The sequence below is a fragment of the Oculina patagonica genome, chromosome 4, assembly GCF_052425735.1.
Source record: "Oculina patagonica isolate OP01 chromosome 4, crgOcupat, whole genome shotgun sequence".
NCBI lineage: Eukaryota > Metazoa > Cnidaria > Anthozoa > Scleractinia > Oculinidae > Oculina > Oculina patagonica.
In genome coordinates, this window is record NC_135761.1 from 49,146,826 (window position 1) to 49,160,966 (window position 14,141).

A 14,141-nucleotide genomic window follows, 5' to 3' on the forward strand; every position below is an offset into this window, starting at 1 on the left:
TCGAGTAATATTTATTAAAGTTGGACAAAAATCAATTTCCAGAATAATTTAAATCCTATTGCGTTTTTTCCTACCCTTAATAAAAGGTAAAGATGTAAGTAATTATCCGTGATAACACCAACAACAATTCCTTATCAGAGTCTGAGAAAATGAATTTCAAAGTTTACAAGGTATGGGCAAAATCTCACGTGTAGCCATTTTGTAAATTCGTCTTAAGCGATTCAGTGGAATTCAGCGGAACTTCAAAATGTGTTTTCGATGTGTGGTGTTGTTAGAAAAGATTTATTTTGATAAGATATTTGAAGCAGTAACAAAAACGTTTGCAATAAGGTGGAAATAATTCTGGTACAACAATTTCTTATCAGAGTCTGAGAAAATGATATTTAAAGTTCACAAGCTATGGGCAAAAGCTTACATCTTTTAAGCGATTCAGTGGAATTCAGCGGAACTTCAAAATGTGTTTTCGATGTGTGGTGTTGTTAGAAAAGATTTCTTTCGATAAGATATTTGAAGCAGTAACACAAAGCTTGCAATCAGGTGTAAATAGTTTTGGTACATAATTTTGTCCAATAACTACTCGAAGTCCTGGCGGATTTCCTCTTAATGAGCTGTACCTTTCGATATTTTTACCGAATACGAGAGTCCTGTGTGTAGGTAAAAACATGTTTGCGTGTGCCATCTTCTTAGCTGCTTTTCCTTTAGATTTACCTTAATTAAGGTAATTCCAACGAAAAAAGTAAGAATTATTTTTTTCTAAAACTGTGCATTCTGTTGGTAATTAGGGCTAATACATAAAAAAGTGAAATGAAACCACACGAGGAGCACACGCACATGCTCCAAAAAACAAGCCAAATAGAAATTAATTAGCTTCATCTTGACGGATAGCTTTGAAATTCACAGAGAACTCATGTTACATGGGAAGAATTATATTACGAGAAGGAAAAGTTGAAAACCTGTTATTATACCGTACTTTTATTTTGCCATCTTTTAGTTTTCTTTTCTTCTATGACAACTTATTATATGGCTACCATTGTACGCGCGCTCTGATTGGCTGCTGAGCGGGCATTATTTTCTTGTAATGACCGGGCATTATGAAAATTTTTCTCGGCTCGACGTTTTTTTGAGTTGTGAGTAAAAGCTACTAGCGAGGGGGCAAAAACAACAAAAAATGCCGACAAAATATAATTATCTTTTCAATAACTGAAAAAAATATAAGCATACCGATACTTCTTTAGTATGAGCGACGAAGAGAGCCACAGAGAGCGAGTTTACCTCCAGTGTTTTTTTCCCTTGATTATACTCTTTTTTTAATAGTGCTTAAAGGCCATATAATAAATAACTTATTAACCTCGTCCGTTCGGTCATTACAGGGGAATCTCAGACCTCGACCTTGATGTATTGACCTCGCTGTCGCTCGGTCAATACATCAAGGCCTCGGTCTGAGATTCCCCTGTAATGACCTCACTCTCGGTTAATAAGTAGTATTTATTGCATGCAATTAGGTGTGTCTCAGGTGAAATTATTTTATTACTCTAACACGTAAGGCTTCAACAGCGCACGAACATTGCGTATATACTATCCTTTTCCCTCCTTTTTTCTCAGAGAAAACAATGCCGTGAATTGAAAAAATATATATTTGTTCTGTAGTTAAAGGTGTTACAATACAATTGCAAAATTGCCAGCGTTTTTCTTTGGCACGTGTACAAATCTACTCGCATGGTTGATCAAAATAAGCTAGGTGGCGGAGCGTTGCATATCATTCCTGTGAAAAGATTGGGATGTTACCCTTTCTGCTTATCGCCTTGAAAATAATAATTCTTTTCTTTAAAACTGAACGAAAAAAAAAATTGCTTGATATGCTGAGTTTTATAGAGATGCTGCTAGATGTACGTGACAGTGGACACTCTTTCAGTTCGCATAGTTGTGATCGTTGAAATTTCGTTTAATAATAATAATTCCACTTTTTTGTTAGAATTAATACGCACACACAATAAATATCACATTTAAAGTGATTCATTTTATTTTTGCAAATTTACCTCAAAAAAAGAACCCTTTTAAACACGTCTGTCCGCATCACCCTCTGATTGATTTGTTCTCATGACGTTTGATTGACACGAGTTGCAAGTTGCGAGTGCACGTGTGTTTCGGCAGTTTTAAATATTTGCACAAAGACTTTTTTTCGCAGCGAGAAACTTTTGCATTTCAAGCTGAATATTTTAATTTTGCGTACAGAATTGTTACATCGCCTGTGAATTTTCACGCGTGAAATTTACCACCACCACAAATTGAGACGACGGTGTTAGTTTCAGGTAGAAAAGAGATTTTATTTCAGCAAGAGACCATTCCGCACTGTGAGTAAACAACGGGCTTTTTGTCATTTGATTAATCTCGCGTCCAGGGACAAAATGGCTGATATTATAGCTCCAAGAAGAGGCAAAAGTATTAGAAGAAATAAGAAAAATGCTTTGATGAAAGATGGAGAGGAGAGCAGTTTGAAGATGTCACCATTTGCAACGCAGTGGACGGCTCTGCCATTTGCAGAAGTAAAAGCTGACAGCAAAACACACAAAGCTACTCAATCAAACTCTGAATTACAAACCGCTTTTTTGGACACGCTTCCCAATGAACTCAGAGACAATGAGAAGTTGGTATTGAAAAAGATTGACGAAGCGTGGCAAAGAAAGGATTTGGATGCAATGTTTCAGCTGATAAAAGTAAGCGACTACTTGTTTATTTAAACTTCTGAAATTAGTTTGAAAACTTTTCATGCGATGCCGGAACATTTTTTATCGACTCCGTTTTGATTTCGCCATCAGTAAATCATTAGTATTTGTTATTTTTGTCCTAGGAAAACCACTTCTCTTACGTGGCTCGGAAGAAAGTTTTATATTTCTGGGACGTAGGACATTACTACCAGGAAAGCGAAAAGCGAAACAAGCCGCTTACTCCTTTAGCAAGGTTTAGGATCAGAGAAAGGTGAGTTGAGATGCAAGGCGATGCATGTGATACAACCGACGTTAATGCATTTTCTTCGCTTCCGTTGGTTTTAAAAGTCCCAAAAATTTTTATGGTTAAGATCAAGGCAAACGTCGTCAATTTCTTTTACCAGTTTAATGTGAAAACAATTAATTTGGCTATAGACAATGAAAAACGTCTGAATTGCAGACCGCGTGGCGCCAACATTCCGCGGGTCGCAGCATCGTCCGTCGTTGTTTTTGAGAATAATTAATATTGTTATCAAATCTATTCTCTACGCGAAGAATTAAACAATACTTTTTTATTAAGATATCGGTGGACTCGTGCTGAAATTTATAAACACAAGGCCAGTTCTAAATTCTGTCGTTGAGTCACCTCGAGGCACCAACTTCACCAAGTGAACAACTATTAAACTGAAACAAACAGTCAACAAACAACTGAAAAATCTATAATCTTTTGCTGTTATTACTATACATCTCTTGAATTGTTTGCTGTGAAGCATTTGCTCGCAGCTAGTGACATTTTTGGAAATTTGGATAGAATAAATATATTTTACACTGTCTCCCCTTCACATTCTTTAAAATGAAAATTGTATATTCTTGGAAAAGTAAATAAACTTGACGTAGAGAAACGTACAGATATGAACAGTATTTTAAAGTATATTGCACTTTAAACTAAACGTGAAACGGTTTCCTAGGTTTTTTTATTTCTTTGTTGAAATTGTGTTAGTATTTTTATTTTAAGGAAAGGGTATAAAAATTAACCCTTCATTGATGTCCAAACGAATTTTTTCGTCAAGCCCATGCAAACAATTTAGCAGTCATAAACAGATCAACGCAATTTAAATGCGTGGAACCAACTTTTGGCGAGAAAAATTCATGTTATATTATAAGCACTATAAAAATCTCTGATAACACTAGTTTTACCTAATCGTACCTTTTTGGTACGCTTCAGCGGCATATCAGGCCAGTTTGGTCGAGCCATGGTTCGTATTTTGGCGAGACGTAGACGAGCCAAATATCCATGGCGAGACCAAACGAGTATTAGACACTCTTACCAAGTTCCCCTTTTGAAATTTTTGATTTTTTTTAACTCGTTTGTTTGAAATTTTATTCTCTACATTTTCATAATCAAAATTTAACGAAAACATTAGGAACTTCGACTTCAGTCTGATATGTTTCAAAATAAACCCCTTCAGGCGGCTGGTATATTGGAGGATAATGCCCGAGGCTGAAAGATTGTCGAAAAATGAACAGTTGGCCGAGAAGCGAAGCTTCGAGGGCAACTGTGAAATTTTGAGGACAATCTTTCAGCCAAGGGCATTATCCTCCAATACACCAGCAAGCCAGAAAGGGGTTTATTTATTTTATAACCCTCCGACTTGTTTCTACAATGCGTTTCAGCGCCAGTAAATTTATAGGAAAAAACCTACGTAATAAAACCGGCGTAACTGTGGTTAAAACAAATGTAAGTTGATTGGTTTACGTGATTTTTAACTCTCTGATTTCATTAAAAGTTAGAATTAAATAAGGTGACTTCATTCGTTTGTTTTGTGCCTGCCTACAAAATCGGGCGACAGATATCAAATCGGACGGGGTATATTCGCTGATACCCGTCGTCCGATTTTGTACCAGGTGATGCATTTTGTCCAATGAGCGCGCGCAAAAATTAATTGGTGGGTTATAAGTATAATTATTATACATTGGTGTCACCAGCTTGATTTTGATTGGCTATAAGCACGCAGCTAATTCTTGCTTGCTGTTTCTCTTACGTCATACCTACAGACATTAGATTTTACATATGTAGAAGTGACGTCATACCTACAGACAATAGTTTTATGCATGCAGAAGGGACGAAAGGTTGTAAGCTTATAAAAGTATATAAACAATAAAGTTTGTGCGCGCTCTTGTCTTTACAAGTGCAGCTCAGGAATGTGCATAATAAAACAATTATTGGATTCGGTTTTCGCATGATAGCGATAATTATCAAGGCCTCAGTTTCTGTTATCCGCCTCAGCCTTCGGCTTCGGCAGATAACAGAAACTTTGGCCTTAATAATTATCGCTATCATGCTCAACCTCATCCAATAATTGTTAAATACCCTTCGGTAAACATCGCGCAACTGGTGAGCGCGCACAAGTTTAGCCGGGTTTGGCGGGACATTTTTTATTACTTTTTTATACGACCGGTAAACAACAGCTAAACTTAAAATACGAAGTTCTGTTTAACTTTTATTGATAAAACCTCTTTTTTGCATCGCACGGTAACACTACTTTACGTGAAAGTGGCCGTGATATGGGGCATATCAGGTCAGTGACTTGATATCGTAGGATATCAGGACAGAAGATCGCGCTTCTGATTGGCTACTTTCGCACGGCAATGAAAAAATTGACAGTATTTCAATATCTAACAAATGAAACAGACACATTTTCATTATTGATCATGAGTTTCAGAATGGTACCTTAAATTTGAAAACAGGTTCTTATGGAAAATAAGATAATTAAACATTCTGGATCCTGTTTGGAGATACCTAACCCAGGAACCTTATCACTCCAGTTGCAATGTAAATGTTATTGTTGAAAATTATGAAATAATATTATTGTCTGAGTATTTAAATGAATAACCATAGAATGGCTGAATACCGCTACTAAATTCTATCAGTTGCACCAATGTATTGTTCTTTTTCCATCAGAATTAAAATAAGAACCATTTAAGAACCTAAAAAGCCTAAATTTGTGTTAATTACCTACTATGTATATAAGAACTAGCCTGAATTTCAGACATCCCTCTGTGCCCGCCGAAATTCAGGCTATGTAAGAACCTGTTTAGGTAACCTGAAAAATTTGTTTTTTCAATCGCGGTTTTTTTTTTCTGTATTAAGAGTGCGTTATTTTTTTGTGATTTGTTTTACTGTTTTTTTTTTTTAGCTCCAAAACAACAAAAAATGCCCATGAACGGGCAAATGCGACGGCTATACGCGTATTTTGCAACTAAATATGCCTTAATCTTTTATTTGTACTTTAGCACATTTTTCTGGCAACTTTAGACGGAACGGAAACACCTTGCTAGTTTTTGAACCCAAGTCAAAAACTCGCAGCATTGTTGCACAAAAAATCGTTATGACAGGAGCCCAGTTGTGACAGGGTGTGAACTTGGAAGGCTACTCGATATTTTTCCGTCGTGAAATTCTGCTTAGTTAAAAAAAGTCTAAAGCGCAAACGTTTTGGGATAAGTCCTGTCCATAGACACCCAACCATCGACCCCCCCCCCCCTCCCCCACACCCAACCCCCGGCCCCCATCAATAATCTAATGGTCCGCCCCTAAGCTACATGTAAGTGTCTTCTGGAAAACGTTCATGGCGGATTGATATCGCTTCTGAAGAGCGACGAAGGAACACTTCCTGTAATCTAACTTTAGGTAAGTTTTTTTCGACTTTCCGTGAATAAAATCGACATTGATTACCTTTATTTTGTTCACGGGAAGTCGAAAACTCTCCAGTCAACTCTGATTCGTTCGTTTGCGTTTCAGTGAACGATCTTTCAGCTACGGGCTGTTGCTCGCGAGCATGCAACAGCCCGTAGCTGAAAGATCGTTCAGGGCGGCTGCGTGAAAACATGGTCATGCAGGAAGTGATTTTCGTGCCATGGGTGTAAACAAAATAGTTTTTAATCTTCATTAACAGTGAGCTTATTGTTAAACGCATTTCTATTTGCTCTGTAGAGTGATCTAAGATCACTATAGTGCAGCTAGAATTTAAAAACTTGTATAGGATTCTTTGCAGTTCGACTAATTTGTTGTCAAGAATAACAAACCCACTCCCTCCCTCTTTCGTTCTGTTAAAATAAGACTCTTCACAAGTGACAACTCGTAAATAAAATTCTATACGTTGCACTTTCTATAAAGTATAAATCAAAAAGCTTATTTACTAAATCGCATTCTAGCACTCACTGATAGTTTTTTTTTTTCATACCACTGTTAAGTTAAGCTTACTTAGATTGGTTTAATAAAGAATCTTTGTCCCCAAGAGTTGTTGTTTTCAGAGAATTTGAAAGCTCATTTCTCCTGTATTGTATCATGTTAGGTTTCGTCCACCAGAAAGCATCTGTCCTAATGGAAGGAAAAAAGCGACGCTACCTAAAGAAGCTACAAACGTGCTTCGAAACTGGCTTGAAAATAACCCCCGTCCGTACCCCACACGGGAAAATAAAGATGCGCTTGCAGAGCTTAGTGGACTTTCAATCATGCAGGTATGCAACTCATTATCATTATCAACAATAAACCTTTAACCCTCGGACGTACAAGGAAACTCATACCCCCATCATTGTACAAGGGGGGGGATGGAACCCCTCCCCGGAGTTTTCGTTATATTAAGTCGTAGCGAAATTATTTTGCTCTGAGAAGAAAGCCCTTAGCTTACTCTACAAGATGACATACTTTTAATTGGCTGTGACGTCATACGACGTGAGGCTCCCAAAGGGGTTGTAGGGAACAAACATGGCCATTCACTTTTTGGGAACATGGGAACAAACCTGGAAAGGAATATAAGTTAAAACTGGGAACAAAAGCATATCTTAGGGTTTAATATAGAACACCCCCTCCCCTCCCCAGGAGTCCCTCACATGTAGTTTTTCTTTCTTTTGTGTGTAAAACTTGAAAACAAAAACGTTAGTTCTCTCTAAGTCAATTCTTTTTTTTAAACCCATATACCGGGTAATACAGGTGAACACTTGGTTTGCAAACTACAGACGAAGAATACGTGGAAGACGTAGAAAGCAAGAAGAGACGACTAATAGTCCAAGAGTAACACTTGTATCCAAGTGGTTTGTTGTGTTCTATCTTGTATAAAAGGGAGGGGGAAAGTTTTGAGGGACTGCAGGAAACAAACTAATTGCTGTGGTTAAAGATGAATTACAGTCCGTACTGCGCAATCTCGGCTGCAATGTTTATGTGAGCCTCACAAACAAAGCAAAACTAAAAATTACGTGACAAACTTACCTGTTTCTTCATTAATAACGCCAGATATCCTTGCAGAACAAATAATAACAAGTAGAAGAACCTTGACGCTATTTCAAACCGACGTTTCAGCTCATCGGAAATTCTTGAACGAAGCGAACTGTAATGGCGGACTAAAAACACTTCATGTATGCTGTCAACGAAGTGCAACGTTTTAACGAATTCAAAACAAAAACGAAAACAAACCCCCGAGTCTGCGCAGTACGGACTGGAAATCAGCTTTAAGTGAAAGTAAATGAAGAAGCGTTCTCAAGTTGAATACTCGGAAAAAAGCCATTTCACTTTACATTTATGCTGTGGTTAAGTTTTCACTGTTCATGAAAGTTCTGGTGGTTGCCATAGCAACATCAGAATCGAGATCATGTGTTAGTGGGATTTGTGGAGAGGAATCATTCTAGACTGGCATAGCTGCTTTTGGGTGCTCATCTTTCATTCCAGTAGCATGATCATGTAGTTTTTTTATAACCTTTTACCTGCAGGTTGGGTATCAGGCCCTACATTTGGGAGGGATCGGGTTTCCTCCAAAAGTGGTTTTCTTTCCTGGCAGGAAACAGGCATGCTAGTTTATCATGAACTGTTATTGCACATGTACTACATGAATCATTGTCTGGCGTTACACTGAATTAATTAATTGAGTTTGTTGTTTACTAGAACCTGGGTTGTAACCATGTGCAGCAGCCAGTACCCTATATACCTAGTGAAAAGTTGTTTTTTAAGGCCCGGTAATATGGATAACTTTTTTGAACTTGTCTTGCAATATTGTTGCATTGCAAGTTGAACGAACGCTCAACTTGTCTCACAACAAATTTCGATGTTGTTGCAAGTTGCAGCAACATGTTGCACAAAGTAGAACCGAGTTCCACTTTTTGCAACAATTTTTTTCAACTTGCAACACTGAAATTTGGTTGAGCGTGCAGTAATAACATGGTCAACAACTCGTTCAACTTGCAATGCAACAATGTTGCAAGACAAGTTTAACAAAAATGTTGCCAGTATTACCGGGCCTTTATCGACTGATGTTGAGAATAGTAGAAACCGATAACTTTCTTACTTTTAATAACACATTTGACAAAGAATTTCTGTTCCAGTCCTCCCCAACCATGGCAAGTTTCTATCTTTCCAACAACGATGACATCAACATCGCCAGCTATCCCATCATGCTCTGGTGTTTGCTCATGCCCAGTTCAACTGCCACAGTTCTTTACCTCACCATCATCTTTGAGTAAGTTTGACTAAAGTTCCAGTACTAATGATTTATTACTACATGTACATGTTCAAGCTTTTCTTTAGATAATTTACAGAACTTTACTACTCCAGAAACATTCCAGAACACCTGAACAATTTCAAAATGACCAACTTCACAGGCTTAAATTGCAAGCCTTGTTAGTTCCATCCTTAAGAACCCATGGACAGTTATGGACAGTCAGCCTGGTTGAGATGAAGTAAGCTGAGCGACAAAATCGGCATGATAGAAGTTTGGTACTTGTCTAATTTCATCGCATTGATTTTGCCACTTGGTTGACTTTTGAAGGACGACTTCTGTCTGATATTCTATCATTCGTACACCCTGCTTTGAGTGTTACGTGCATGGTGGCTTTCTCTCAACATCTATCTTTCGACATCGTCTTTCAACGCGCTGTTTGAAATGAGCCAATCAAAACTGATGTATTCTGGTGTTAGTTTCATGCAAATGAGTGACAAGTTCAGTGGGTCATGCTGGTGGGCTGCAATTGGTGGATTTTGATCTGTTCTGTTTGTTTAGCATTTCGGAAGATGGATGTCGAAAAATAGCTGCGGTGTACGTAACACTGAAAGTGAGTGTAACTGACGAGTTACTAACAACAAGACTAACAAAAAGACCTTTTTTCAAATGTTTTCCAGGTTCAAATTTACCAGCCCTTTGGTCAGAGATGAATGCTAACACCAGGGCGCTCATTGAGTGGTAAAATAATATTACAATAACCACCTTTTTCTTCAAAATCAACATTTAATAAATTTGAAGACATGATTTTACCTTTATATGTGGACAAATTATTGGTTTTGTGCTTTAAAGGGCAAACAATGTCATGAGGACTTCGAAGATTTTTGGTCTTAACTGTTCTGAAATTAGTAGTAGGCAACTTATCCCATGAGAAACATTATCTTTGAACATCTAAAGGAACATATAACCTTAATTTGCGGATAGAAATCAGGCTACGGATATGAATATCAATATTTCGAAGACGTGTGGAAACAATTTGAAAACGTTTTCCTAACGTTTTGAAATTGCAATCCATTTCCATCCATGCCATCTGCAGCCAAAGATGCTCGTTGACAGTTTCAGTGCTTTAATGAAGCAAATTTCAATAAAATTGGACTATTATTTTTAGGTTTCCTAAGACACAAATAAAAATTTTGGCGGTTCAAAAATCAATTAAATTCCGCGACATTGTCCCTTTAAGTATTTCTATAGTCATGATCTTATGGTCTATTGAGCATCTGTCATGTTCTTCAGTCACACAGCAACTGTTGGTAACCAGTACCTCTCATCACCTATAGTTGGGCTCGCACCAAATCTTTGGGAACCTGAACTCAAGTACTGTGGACTCCATGCAGCAGCACAGATACTGATGGACATGGCAAGCAAGTGAAATGTCATCGCCATGGAGATGTTAAATTTAAAATTCATAGTTTTTGAACGAAGTTGCGAGTTTTAAGACAAAATTTATTAATGTGTTTGAAAAGTTTTAGAACAATTTTGGGCGTTCCCGTTACTGTGTTTTGTATTGAGCTAAATTTGTATCATTTTGATGAGGATCAATTAAAATTTATGGTCTTAAAAAAAGTTTTAGCTGGCAGTTCTGTGTGATCCTTGTTGTGAATGTCATTATTTTTCTTTAGTGTTTTAAATTTTTTTATGTTAAAATTTTTTTTAAAAAAAAAAAAAAAAAAAAAAATAGAAGTTGATTTGCTGTTGTAGAAGAATGAACATGGTGGTGAGGAATATTCACTATCAAAAGGTCTTACATTATGCGTCTTATGTCACATTGAAGCAGCAGGGAGAACGGCTTGGAAAGGGTTCTTTTACCTTATTCAGCCAATCGTTCTAAACAGAAGCGAGCCAAATACTATGACTATAAAACACAGAAAAAAAAGAAATGAGTTATTTTTAATTTAATTTTCCATTCACCTTCCTGAATATGAAGTGAAAGGACATTAACCCCAAAGCAGCAGAGGACTTTTTAAATAAAATTTTTGTCTCAATTTATTTAATACAGATTTGTTGTTACAAACATCAGAGAAAACCACAGATCTTTTCATATCTTTTGAATATTTACAAATGCTTCATTTTACGTGACTTCTGCAGTGTAACTGAACGTTGCTTGTTAATTTAGGTCCAAAAGTTAAAAAGAGATTACTGTTTGTTACATGTAAACTACCGGTAAACACATCACAATCAATACAAGCAATTCTTCCAATATAGAAAACTTTTAGAGATGCTCGATGTTTGTTAAGAAGCTCTTTCAAGATTTATGCTGCAGCCTTTTCATTTGTTGTCCAAGGGTTTGTATGCGTATATTTCACTTTAGGGTCTGGTTGGGTTTGTCTCCGCCCTGCAGAATCGATGACATTTTCTAAATCATAGAAAGACCACTCGTTGTACGAATAGTACTCTTTTACTTTGTAAGTGCTTGTATCGGCCGCTTCCTGTTTGGGCACTGTGAATAAAAAATGAAATAATTTTGTCATTTTGCCATTTCTAAAATAATTGCCAAGAAATGTGCATTTGTCCATTTAACCCCCTTTCCAGGCCATACAAGTTCATTCAAGTGCCTTCTGGTGAGATAAGAATTGATGATGATTGATGAGGATTATAGACCAAAAAGGCTTGAGCGTCAGCCCCTGGAATACCGTATTTACTTGAATAAGCGCCGTGGCACTTATTAAATTTTTTTCGCCTCAAGTGCGGCCTTTATTTGAGGGCAGGACTTATTTGAGGGTGGCGCTTACTTATAATTGGACGCCACAAAGAACAACTCTTTAACAGTAATTGAAAATAGCGTCTTTTCATTGTCAGTATTCGTCCCTTGCTGAAGAGAGAATTGGCGCTAGCTGTCCTGGCAAAGTTCACGGCCTTCACAACATTTACAGAACTATGTATTGTAAGAATGTTGGGTAAAAAAAACTAATGGGTGAGTGGCAAAATAATCCCTTTGAACTGCAAAACATCACTTTTGATGAAAAGAAATGTCCAAGTTTGTTTTGGAGTTGCACTTTAGTGCTGTTTTTAGTAAAATGGAATTCCTCGAATAAGCGCCGCATTGGGACTGCGGCCCTTATTCAGGGGCAGCGCTTATTAACTTTTTTGTCCCAAATGCGGTGCTTATTGGAGGGCGGCGCTTATTCAAGTAAATACGGTAAAGGCAAGAGCTGTGGCAGACAGTTTGGCATTGCTTTCAGTTGTGCTAATAGCAGAATGCTGTGTATGAAGGATGAGTTACAAGTCAGAATAATCTTTTATATATACCTAGAGGTGGAGTAGGGAGAACTGGTTTCTTGGAGTCACCACCAGCTGTTGAGCTACTGGACGTTAATCTCCACATCATTGATGGCATTCTCTAAACACAGAAAAAGACCTTATATCTAAAGGCTGGTTTACGCGGTACAATTTTGTCGCATGTGACAAGCTTACGACAGGCCTGACCTGACTTAGGGCCATGCAACAAAATCATACTGTGTAAATCTGCTCTAATAAACACCTCCCCTGAGGTGTAAAGTTTGTGTTAGAGGTCCCCCTCTACTAGCTGTCCCGTGTCTATTAGACACCTCCCCCCAAGAATTACCTAAAAAAAACAAGGGAAGGCTCCATAGAGTAAAATCATGCCATTTTATTAGTTTCTTGCTTGACTTGAACATTGAATGGCCAATGATGCTAATTTAGTTAAATCCAATAACAACAATAATTATTAAGACATAAATTTTGCCCTTTGAATGACATCGCCTACATACAAACTGTTTTCTATTTAACCCTGAGAGCAAATTACACATCTTGTCTTGCACCTGTCAATGTTAAGCCCCAGGGTGGGGGGGGGGGGGACAACCGAAGGGAATTTGACATTGTGAAGTTCTCCCAGGGTAGGGATTTTGACATCTTAAATGGCCTGCTGGGTTAGCAATTTAAGAGGAGATATGTGAAATTTGACATTCACTAGGTGCCCAAGGGTGGGGAATTTGACTCTGGCTTCCATGAAAATGTCAAAATATCCTGGGTGTCTTCCCCCCCCCCCCCCACGGAGAGCAACCCACGGGAATTTGACTTAGCTTATGCACCTATCAATGTTAAGGCCGAGGGGGGGGTCGGGCTGACCGGGTTTGATCGTGCGCGTTGTCCCAAGGGTGGGGTGACGGTGATGCCCCCAGGGTAGGGATTTTGGTCATTATAGAAGGTTTGAAGGACATCTGACCACCTTTCATGGGGATTTTGACCAATTATTTTGTCCCGGGGGTGGGGTATTTGACATTTTTTTATAGAAAATGTCAAAATCCCCACCCCTTGCCCGACCCCCCTCGGGCTTAACATTGATAGGTGCATTAGCTCTACCTGGGTGGGGATTTTGGCATCCACAACAATCCCATCGGTGAAAAATTTTACTCAGTCCCCATCTTGGAGAGTGGAAAGGCCCTGGCAAATAGTGGGAATTTGACTCTCAATGGAGACCTAAGGATGGGAAAATTGACATTTGAAAACCTTAAAATTCCCCTAGGGCTGCCTGCACCCCTCATCCTGGGGCAAACCATTGATAGGTACATGATAAACGCCTCATAACTTCTCATAATACTTCACAGGCACCCCTAAAACTTAATAGATGCCCATGGCGTTTATAAAACATTTACGGTATTAATAATATCAAGAAGTTACTGGGCTGAAGGGAAATGACTCTTCCACCACAAAGTAACCCATAACATAGTCATGCTCGACATTCTCTCAGTACTATTGAGTCAAAAATGGCTGCATTATGTTACGAGAATTAAATCTGACGTAAAAATAGCCTCTCACCACTGCAAATTGTCGGAAATTTCCAGAGTACATCTTCGCCATGGCCGCCATCTTGAAACTTTGAAATTTCAAAGCTAAAGCGGAGTAGATCCTGGGCACGAGGTTGTGTCTTGGT

The 14,141-nt window shown here is 38.1% G+C and overlaps 2 protein-coding genes across 2 annotated transcripts; one reads left to right on the forward strand and one right to left on the reverse strand.

Moving 5' to 3' along the window:
• The first annotated feature begins 2,155 nt into the window (after positions 1 to 2,155).
• On the forward strand, positions 2,156 to 10,826 carry LOC144650370 (uncharacterized). Its single transcript, XM_078510026.1, has 7 exons — positions 2,156 to 2,714; positions 2,849 to 2,976; positions 7,058 to 7,223; positions 7,696 to 7,796; positions 9,078 to 9,211; positions 9,871 to 9,931; positions 10,484 to 10,826. Exons 1-7 carry the CDS (start codon positions 2,406 to 2,408, stop codon positions 10,617 to 10,619), a joined length of 1,035 nt encoding a protein of 344 aa, XP_078366152.1. The 5' UTR covers positions 2,156 to 2,405; the 3' UTR covers positions 10,620 to 10,826.
• A 391-nt stretch (positions 10,827 to 11,217) lies between these two features.
• On the reverse strand, positions 11,218 to 14,094 carry LOC144648796 (uncharacterized). Its single transcript, XM_078508253.1, has 3 exons — positions 14,027 to 14,094; positions 12,497 to 12,587; positions 11,218 to 11,687 (listed from the first exon to the last, which is right to left on the reverse strand). The coding sequence occupies exons 1-3, from the start codon at positions 14,075 to 14,077 to the stop codon at positions 11,500 to 11,502; spliced, it is 330 nt and encodes a 109-aa protein (XP_078364379.1). The 5' UTR covers positions 14,078 to 14,094; the 3' UTR covers positions 11,218 to 11,499.
• Positions 14,095 to 14,141: the final 47 nt, after the last annotated feature.